At 42.0% G+C, this 10,899-nt stretch overlaps 1 protein-coding gene across 1 annotated transcript in view; it reads right to left on the bottom strand.

Moving 5' to 3' along the window:
• Window positions 1–10,899, bottom strand: part of SRGAP1 (SLIT-ROBO Rho GTPase activating protein 1) — a 112,909-nt gene that overhangs the window by 4,946 nt on the left and 97,064 nt on the right. The window contains exons 17-19 of the mRNA XM_025191417.1: window positions 2,881–3,061; window positions 2,164–2,298; window positions 1,682–2,027 (exon numbers count right to left, since the gene is read on the bottom strand). Of these exons, the coding sequence (XP_025047202.1) occupies window positions 1,682–2,027; window positions 2,164–2,298; window positions 2,881–3,061 (662 nt within the window). The remainder of the gene's footprint in view (window positions 1–1,681; window positions 2,028–2,163; window positions 2,299–2,880; window positions 3,062–10,899) is intronic.

Genomic DNA, 10,899 nt, shown 5'->3' with positions numbered 1-10,899 from the left:
GAGGGGTGCTGGTGTAGGGCAGGGGGTGTGGGCAGGTGGGCCGGAGCGGGGAGTGCAGGAGGCAGGGGGTTGGCCAGAGCCTCCCACAGCTGGTGCCCTGGGCCTGGCTGGCAGGGGCATGGCTGCTCTGCGGCCTTGGGGGGGTGGGGGGGGGGGGGGGGGGGGGGGTGGTCAGAAAGCAGCTGCCGGCGCTGCTCTGATTCTCCGACAAATATCTTAAACGAACCGAGCTTTGATGAAGGTAAACGTATTTATCAGCCCAAGATATGATGAGTGGAGGTAACACAAAGTAACAGGGATACTGTATGGAATTACCATATTTATTTGAAACTAAGTCAGACTTGAATTTAAGACCCCCCCCTTAATTACATTCTATATATGGAAAATGTATACATTTGTTGTATTTTTTCAGGTGTAGAATCTAATGTAATGTTTGGATGATGTCTTACGTTCATCCCCTCTGCACTGCTAGATCAGGTAGCTGGGAGTAGATGACCTGCTTACTCTCTGCCCCCATACTTTTTCCCCTTGCAGCTTTTCTGTTCCCCCATCACTGGCACCCAGCTCCCCACAGCCTCTGCCCCCCGCCCCCGCTCATAATATCTACCCCTTTCCCCCACTCCCCAGTCTCTGTCTCTTCCCCCTCCCTTCCCCTCACCCTTTACTATCAGATGCTACTTGGGCTCTGTTTCCTCCTGGAGCACAACACGTGGAAGCACTGTGCCTGCTGGCCTTGCAGCAGTCTCAGCACTGTTGACAGGCCAGGCAGGGGACAGTTTCCCTGTACCCTGTGCCTGGGAGAGAACCCAGACTGAGTCAGAGCTGAGCTGCACCTGACAGGAAGGAGGGGGAAGAGGGAAGTGGAGGGAGCAGAAGCTGCAGAGGGGAAGCAGACGGGGAACAACAGGTTACTTTGGGTTTGACTCTGGCCCCAGTGTGAACTCAGGGCTAGAGTCAGAGCCACAGCAGTTGCCTGCCACCACCTTCCACCTCTGTATGTGAATCTAAGACAAGGGGCTTTCCCCCCATGCTGACGGGGGAAATAAACCCTCATCTTAGCTTTGAGTAAATACAGTCCAGTCTTTTCCCCTTGTCAATCTGTGCGTTTCAGGTTCTGTACTGCTGAGGAAGACCAGCCACCATTCCCACATGTACAGCGTCAGCATAATCAGGGTTATTTGCATTCACAGTTAGGTTTCCTATGCACAGCTACAAGAGTCAAACTGGTAAATTGATATAGAAACAAAAGAACTCTTGAAATCAAATTTGCATGTTTCAAATGGTTATGGGTAATACTTTGAGGCAAAGATAGTAAGTTTCTGATATAACAGCACATTAATTAAATAAACTAGACCAGCCTTCAACAAAGCACAGGGATTTACATATCTGAGAAACTACAGCTGTACATCTTCTAGTACTCTAAGTGGCAGAGGCAATTAAATAAATAAATGGAGCATAATTATAAATAATTTCATTTTTACTGGTACTGCAATTTCTATTCATTCCTATGCTTTTCCATACATGATCCTCTAGTTCATCTTCCCTGTCCCATGCTCTGTATTAGAAATTTCAGTGGGATTTTTTGTATCCAATAGAATATTAAGCTGGTTGCTCTGCATTATGCTCTTCATTGAGATGTCACTGACATGTTCTCCTAGGCGCATTAAAAAAGGATACTAACCTGAGCTATTGACTCTGGGTCCAGTGGTTTATGGTCATTGAAACCTGTGTACTGACCAGATGATGTTGATCTTCTAATTGGAGGGCTATCAATTTTCTTTAGTGAATCATGCCTATTAATGTTGGTAAGGCTGCCATGCCCAGGCCTACGTCTTCTCTCAGGACTATCTGCGCTGAGGTTACGATTCTGAAGGAGGGCTCGAGGACTGCAGTGACTTCCAGTGTTGGGGGAACCTAGCTCCACCGAGGAGTTGCTGAGGGTGTGTGGTGGATGTACAGGGCAGTGACCATCATTGGTTCTTCCGGGGCGTCTTTGAGGAGCTGGGGGTTCAGATCTCTTTCTTTGCCTACACAAACATAGAAACCATAAAACAAGTTTGCATTATGAACACAAAACATGTGAAGAAATCTTTGCGATGCACGAGTGGAGGAATAATTTGGTGGCTGAGAGGCAATACAAACATACTGCTGTGTTCAGCTTACCTTCCTAAATATATATCAGGATGACGATCAGTTGGAGAATTCATGTCCTTGGATGAGGATTTGTCCTCAGTTATTGGCCCACTGCTAGCTTCACTGTCAGCCTTCTGGCTCAGTGTATCTGAGAATGTATCATCCCTGAAAAGAAAATATACTGAGAGGTCACTCTCGGGGGCAGAAGGCATCATGGCTTCTATCGTCTTGTATCATTAAAAGTAAACAAATAAGAGTGTCTCTGCAACCACATTAACTCTTCCTAATAACCACTAACAATGCTTCTTTTTATTTCACTTGTGCCACCTCCTTAAACTTTAACTTGTAATGCTTTCAGGTCATCTTTGAAGTGTGCCTAGCACACTTCTGAGTGCTGTAGAAAAATACAACAGTGTACTTATCTAGCCGCAGTTACTCAGATGCTTAATGACAACAGTTGCTACAAGCAGAGGGTAAAACTAAAACAGTAAAGCAGCATATTCTTCCTTTTACCATAGTGGCACTGCTCCTATAAATGATATAGTTGATTAGCCTACTGGCATTCTCTGATTCATTGATGACATTCAGAGAATTACTCCAGGGAAATGAAGCAAAGAATGGTCCATCCACATTAGAGACAAAATCTCAGTGTTGCTGAGCCTTCAAAATACTCCCATGTTTTGCAGTTATCCTGCTCCCCAACACATCCCAATAAAGTGCAGATATATTAAACCAGACATTTCTTACATATCCTGCACCACTATGTATTGGTGAGGTACAAGGCCATCAATTCCATTATGCCTTCCTTCCCACCAGTCTTCAGATGCTCGATGATATAGAAGTAAGGAAGCTCCTTTTTTGAAGGACAGTTCTCGTACAGATCTTCCCATGTAGTCAAACTTAGCTATAGCTTCTATAGGTTCACATTCTAGGAGATAAAAAACACAAGATAAGATATCGTATTCCAGAACAGACTATCTGTTTCATTTTTATAAAATGTGCTTGTTGCATCCTTTGGATATTCATACTGAGTAACCAAATTGACAGAAGTCTGCTGGGGCTGAGAGAGATTTCAAGCAGTGATCCTATCTCTGTGTGAGGGGCTCAGAGTCAGCAGTGCCGGAAGTGGAAAATAGCTAGGCCTGTTTTTAAAACCTCCTGAGAGAGAGAACACAGGAACCACCCAGCATACTCAACACTGAACATTTCAGTGTTTGAAAGATGGTGAAACTCTCATCTCCTTACGCAAATTGCTTTATGCATGTGGTAGAAGACAGCTGCAAGCTAGAAGGATCACCTAAGGAGCACTGGGAAATCAAGTGAACAAGCAAAAGGTACAGGAAAGTGGTGCATTTTAACGATGGTAAATGGGAGAAACTTTTTATCATTAGCAATGAGAAAGAAATGAGGGATGGATAGGGGCTTCTTTAGCAAGGGTAGGCATATCTTGCCTCATAGGTCTGCTTCATGACTTTAGAATGCAGAAGTTGTGAGAAATTCAGAAAAGATGTTGAAAGCACAAACCTAGTATAAACCTGTTTCACAAAACACAGTCTAGTTCTTGGACCTTGTGGCTACCTTTTATGCTCTAATTGTACAAATCAAATAAATACACAACAGATCCAGCCCCTTTAGTATTACCTCTGAGTAAGAGAAATTCCCATATGGCATACAGCTGCTAATGGTAGTCTGCTACACCACCCTTTAGATGAGTGGTTTCCAACATTTTTAGACTCAAGACACCCCACATTAGAAATCATCACTTTTGTGAATTGACCAGCACCCATTTAAAAAACTTCTTTATTTATTGCAGGTCTTACCTCCTTGCAGAGGGGTCAGGCAGTGTGGGGCAGCAGAGCAGCCAGGTAGGGAGAGCCTGATTTCACCCGTATCTCCTCACACCTGGAACCTGAGCCTGCCCATCCCTGCTTATCTTTTCAGGGATAAGGGGTAGAGTGCCCCAGCACTCTGCCTGAGAATCACTGCTTTAGATGGTTGTAAAGGGCAAAAAACCATGTCTTCCTGTGCCCCAGTGGTCACTGGCTGCTGGAGTGGACCCTCATGCCTTTGTGCACCCAGTCATAAGTTATCGGCTTTTCATGTGTATGCATACACACATGTATGTAAAGGTAATGTTAAGCTTCTTCCTCTACAAGAAGTAATTTCCCAGTCAGTGGAGTTATTTGAGATAATGTCCATGCGTATTCTCATGTGTAGACAGACTCAGCCCAAGTCTTTTGTCTAGATGCATTTTTACCTTACCTTTTACTTGTTTAGATGGCTCCAGCTGCAAAGTTACAGTTTGCAGCTATTTCCTTAGAACTCATCCAGCCTGTGAGGGGCAGCCCATAGCTCATTATCTTTATTTAATCAGGTTAATAACCCGTATCTGTGAACTAGTACAGTTTGTTTAGGTTAGTCCAGGCTAGCACAGACTGAATAGTTTCAGAGGGAACAAACAAAGCTACAGGGAGGTAAAAGCAACACAATGGCAGGAGAAACCTGGTATTACAAAAGCAAGGTAAAGTACACTAGGAGGAATCACCTACACACACTTTAGACCCAAGAGATAAACTATATTAAAATTTAGGAAAAAGGTTGTAGGCATTGCTATGAATACCTCAATGACAGTCTTTGCTCAATTGAGCACTGGAAGTAAAAAAAAAAACCCAGCAAAGAAAATGATATAACAAACAAGATGTTTATAGAAAAAAAACAGTAAGCAATATTTTATTGCTGCTATATCAAACAGCAACACACTTATCTGGAATCCCATGTTCAGTTCTTACTAAAGTATACATAAAAAACATAAAGCAGAGAAGTGACAAAATGATTATAGGCATGGAAAAGCTTCCATTTGGAGAGAGTAAATTAAGCTCATCTTTTAAACTTGCGTAACAGTAGTAGAGAGGGATCTTAAATGAAACTGAAAGGCAGTAACTTATAAGCACTGATAAAAGAAAACATTTATATACAGATCACATAATAATTACTCTGGAACTCATAAGAAGATATTGCTGAGTGGGACATTCTTCCTTTCAATCAAAATATATAACAAGATAGTGTGAATAAAAGAAGGATGAGGCATTTGTGTGAATAATGGGAACATGCAGTTACATTAGATAAGAAGTGGGTCAATAAACTGGAGGTATAAAACTCTGAGGCTTCATGGTGCAAGTCACCTAATAAATGGAGATTAAGAGACTTCACAATAAGGAGACTAATTGCCTTGTGTAAAGCTTTCCTTTCACTTTCCTCTAAAGCAACTGGTAGTGGGTTAACAGTATTCAATTTGATAGAAATACAGACTGATCAGATAGGGAAATTCCTGTCTGGCCTTTCATGTTAATTTGAACAGAATCTCTATTATCAGTAGATCAGTGATATACAGGCTTCAGTATCGTGTTCAATTTCCTCTCATTTACCATTAAAATGTAAATGAGTAAGTTAAAAGTAACTCCCTCAAGCTGGTGGAGTTACAAACACGTAGCATACTAGTGAGGTGCGAACCGGGCCCATGTTTTTTTGTGTTCTTCCTTCTCTCGTATCTCGATGTCTGAGGGAAGATGTCCATTGAAAATGACTGTTTGAATTGTTAATCTACCAACAATCAATAGGAATGTGACTTCCAGGAGTGCTATTTATGTGTTTCTGTGTAACAATACTATCTTCTCAGCAAGCACAAATGCTTTTCTTAATAAGTTCCTCTTATTTTGAGAGGAGCACTTCCATTATTAACAAGGTGCCCCTTACTTTGACAACACACTTTAGTAGGCAGGACTCAATTTTTAAAAAAAATACTAGCATATCTTTTAACAGTTAAAACTCTGACCATTAAAGCCACAGTATCTTGACAGTTAATCTTGGAAATAAAAAAAGAGCAGAAGATTTTATTGCAATGCAGGCAGGTATTTCTCAAGTAAATGAAAGAGTATATATAGAGCTAATCAGTGAAAATCTATGATATGTACCAAACCTGGCATGATACTAAGCCATGGGGTCTGGCAGCATAATTAAGACAGCTCACAGGGAAATATAATTGTACTGCTCTGTCTTATACCTGGAGGCATTTGCCTACCATGGCAAGCAATATTTGATGATATCTAAGATATCACCAGTTATCATCCTTAATGATCGAGGCAAAGAGAGAGAGGGGAAAATTAGGACAAACTGAAGAATTATGGGAAGAACTCTAGGGATTATGTTCATCATGAAAACTCTTCTCAGTTTGGCACTTATGACCCCAAATTCTGTTTAATAACATTATTGCTATTCAGTGACATATTATAGTCCCTCCAACTTAAGAAAAGGGATAGATTATAATTAGATATGTACAGATTCACTAGAAGGAAGGTGTGTCCCACTGCACAGTTGGTAGTGCACAGTCATTTAGTATTTGCTTTAGCACAGGACTTCTCCTTTAGCCAGGACTGCACAGCCATTTAGTAAGTACTAAATGACTGCGCAGTCCCTGCTGGTACTGTGCAGTCCTGGCAGTGCACAGGTCTTTTCCGACCCTACTGTGCAGTAGTGATGAGATACTGTGCAGCATTGGTGGTATCACGCTTAGTGCCTGCTGATGCTTCATTGCTGTAGTGATGAGCTACGTCGCCATAGCTTGTTGCTACAGTGACATAGTGTCTCATGTAGACGTGTCCAGGATGTAAGAAATGTCAGTACTAGTCACTGTATTTACACTTTAAGAGCTAACTGTGGTACAAGACTTCCCCCCAAAGTGGTGGGATTAAGGTGGCACTATGCCTACCCTAGCCACCCACCCTAATTGGGCAGGTAAAGCCGAATCAGCAAAGGGCATCTTCTGCTCCTTTCAGTGGTGGAATAGCAGAGACTACTCTGATTTGTGCTCCCCTAATCATGCTGTCTGTCTGAAGCAAAATACATCCATAAACACTCCTGCAATGAGGCATCTCTTGAAGCCTGAGTCCCTGTCAACATCCCACCACCAGATTTTCTGTCCCCAAGAGAACAGAGCTCTGACTACAAAACAAAACAAGTCTATGGGATACTTGTTATAGCTGGATTTGTCAAAATGCTGATCAGAGCACAACTTGTTTAGGAATAATTCAATTCGCAGCCTTATTTATCCTTTCTTTTGGTTCCAGGAGAACAACTTTATTAAAACTTTATAAATTTATTAGGTATCACTAAGCATCAACAACAACACCTGTATTTTTACATCAGGAATTCTGTTGGCCTGAGACTTCCTCAGGGAATTCTCTTTCATTTCCCATGAACACAGATCTAGCCAACTTTTATATGGAGCCAACTAAAGTAAAATATCTTCAACATCAGTCTCAGAATAAAATAATCTGAAAACTGCTTAAATTAAACATAGCAGTGTATTCTCTAAATGTTCAAGTCCTTTCTCAGATGAACTTTCAGGGCAAGGTTTTCTGTAGTAAAATTATGGCTAAATAGATTGTGTAGAAATTTACTAATTTGATTTTACTTTCAGATTTAACAGAAGGGGAAACTTCACTGGGTTTTTTTGGTGGGGAGAGGGGGGAGGAGAGAGGGAGGGGAGGAATATTTTTTTTCTGTTGTAGACAACATAATGAGAACTTTTTAGTGAAGAGTCTACCCCCTAACAAAAAGCTTCACTGTGTTTCCAATCCAAAGAAGCATATAAACATATTTTTACCTTTAAGCATGTGAATAACCCAAATAAAGTCCATGTCACTGATTCACAACCAGGGTGCTGCAACACCCTGAGACCCTCTCAAGGGTGCCACATAATGTTAGCACTGTTTGGTGTACAAACATGATTCACAAGATAAACCCCAGGATTTCAAATAGGATTCCACAGTGTTAAAATCTTTCTGATCTGCTGTGGTCTTTCTGGGATATCTGCAACAGAGCATTACTCTTATTTTTCTGTATTCAATGAATGAAAACTAAAAGCTGACATTTTCCCGAGGGATGCCTTGAGTCCAAGAAAGGTTGAAAACCACTGGTCTATGTGATTACTCATAAGATTAAAACTTATGAGTTTGAATGTTTCAACTTCTTAGGCCCAAATCCTCTATCAGAAAAAATAAGCCAATGTTATCTTTAGAGATACTTACTTACTTTCTTTTAATTTTGTAAGTACCTAAGCTGTTATGGCTGGATCCAAAAAAGAACTTGGGTGAGGAATTTTGCACCTTTCTTCTCCCTGCCCATGAGATGTGCCCTTTGTCAGACCATACCTAATACACATCAACAGGAGTGAGTTCAACACAGCAAAAAGCAACCACTTTCATTCAGAAAACAACATAAATGGCTGACTGGTTAGGGAACCTGCATTTGCAGTGGAAGACTTAGGTTTGAATCATTCCCTAGCTTGGAGGGATTCAAACCTACAGCTGCCACTTCCAGTGTGAATGTTCTAACCCAGGGGTGGGCAAAATGCAGCCTGTGGGTCGGATGCAGCCGGCCAGGCCATTCTATCTGGCCCGCAGGGCTCCTAAAAAATGTAGAAAATTAATATTTATTTAATATTAAATGAACTGTCCTAGCTGCCTGTCATGCGGCCCTTGATTGTTTGCCAAAACTCAGTAAGCGGCCCTCCTCCTGAGATAATTGCCCACCCCTGTTTAACCCATGGATGAGTATATAAAGATAGACATTGCCACATTTTACAGGAATGACCCACTGCACCCAAAAGAATGACTTAGGTGCCTAAGTCAAGGAAGTGGTTTGGGTCTGTGAATTCCAGTCACTTCTGTTTTAACCAAGGGCTGCAGAAAAGCAGCCAAATACAGGAGAGAAGCAGGATTTCAGACATGCCCCTCTTCAACATTTCCCATCAGCTAACGCAGGCATCTTGCCACCTCCACTTAGTATGCTGACTATCAGCCTATTCCCAGGTGCCTAACTCTCCCATTCACTGCATAAGGAACTCGGGTAGCTTATCTGGGTTTCTGAATCCATTGCAAGAGCTGGGTGCCTAAAAGATGGCTGTGGCAATGCTCAGCATTGTTATGCCAAAGTCCTACTGCGGACCTGTTCATTACATTTTTCCACTGTTGACCAGTCTGGCCGTGTTAGCTGCTGATTTCTCAAAGGCTTGAAGAGACTTTTTTGCAGTTTAACTTTATACAGTAATTCTTTCAATAAAAATAACCAAAGTAAAACCAAATCCATTATAGCCTTGAGATTACATTTCAATAACCCAATAATTCCTATGGGGGTATGAGTTTTGAGAGAGGGAGAAAACACTTCAGCATAAAACTAATCAGATTTACAACATAAAATAAAGATTTAGTTTTAGAATCTGCTTTATCCAGCTGCTAACAGAGGGCAGTGTATAAGTACTATGTCCAATCAATAGTAGCTGCTTAGAGTCACATAGCCTCTCTCTCACCCACACATGCACACATATTAGTAGTCACACTCACACCAGTGCAGAAATAAATGTTCTGATCAAATTATGAAAAATATCCTTTTGTAGTGGTTTTTCTTGTTCTCCACAAAAAAATAATTAGCCAAGCCTTAGGTTAGTTGAAAAACAAATGATAAAACTGTCTGCTTTAAGGGTGTCTTTGCCCTCCTCTTGAGCCTTGACTGACCTGGGAGAATAAAACTTGCTTGGAGTCTGGATTCAGACATCCAGATGACATGGCAGGCCCTGTGAAGTTGATGGCAGATGATCTTTGCTTGGATGCTTATGATGTTTGCTTGTGAAAAGACACTAATGTTGGTGTATCTATTTTCCCACTGGACTTGAAGGGTCTTCTGTAGGCAGCGTTCGTGGTACTTTTGTAACAACATGGTGTCTCCTGTATGTCCACATCTCAGCCCCATACAGTAGAGGTGGCGATCACAGCTGCTTGATAAACCATGAGCTTGGTTTTGCATCTGATGTCACAATCTTTGAACATCCATTTCGTAGGTGTCCAAAGCCTACACATACATGTATGAGGCAATGTTGGATTTCTTTGTCAATGTCAGCCTTCTGTGAGAGATGGCTTCCAAGGTACAGGATCTGGGGACTGCTCAGTAAGAGCGTGTTGATGGAATCTTCTGAATGTTAAGTATCTGTTCCATTTTCTTCTATGCCTCGGTAAAGATGTAGACAATTGCTTGAAGGCCTGCTTCTGAGTGAACACAGACTACAGTATCATCAGTGTAATGGAGCTCAATGATTGAGGTTGGCGTGAGCTTGGTTTTGGCTCTGAGTCAGCTGAGATTAAACAGCTTGCCATCCATTTGGTAGCTTAGCTACACTTCAGCTGGAAGCCTGTTGGTGGGTCAGATCATCACAGTGAGGAATAAATATTAAGAATAATGTTGAAGTCAGGATGAAGTCTTGCTTAATGCCCGCCTTAACCTTAAAGGGACTTGTGATAGATCCATTACTGAGAACTACTGCTTATATACAGTCATGGGGCAGGCAGAGAATGGTGATGAATTTTGCTGAGCATCTGTACTTCAGAAGAATCCTCCACAGCACTTCTCAGTTGACAAATGTTGAAGCCTTTTGTGAGGTCATACAAGGCTGTGTAGAGAGGTTTGTGTTGTTCCCGACATTTTTCCTGCAGCCAGGAAGAAAGGGATTTGGTGGTAGGGGTCTGCTACAGACCCCCACATCAAGGGGAAGAAGGGGATTCGGGGCTCCTGAGGCAACTCTCAGAGACCATAAAAGCTAAAGAGGCGGTAGTCATGGGGGACCTAAACTACCCGGACATCTGCTGGGAGTCACAGACAGCAAAGTCCCACTGCTCACGCAGGTTCCTAACCTGTGTACAGGACCTCCACCTGACA

The sequence above is a fragment of the Alligator sinensis genome, unplaced genomic scaffold, assembly GCF_000455745.1.
Source record: "Alligator sinensis unplaced genomic scaffold, ASM45574v1 scaffold713_1, whole genome shotgun sequence".
NCBI lineage: Eukaryota > Metazoa > Chordata > Crocodylia > Alligatoridae > Alligator > Alligator sinensis.
The sequence above is the reverse complement of the archived record's forward strand: the minus strand, read 5'-3'. Positions and strand labels throughout refer to the sequence as shown.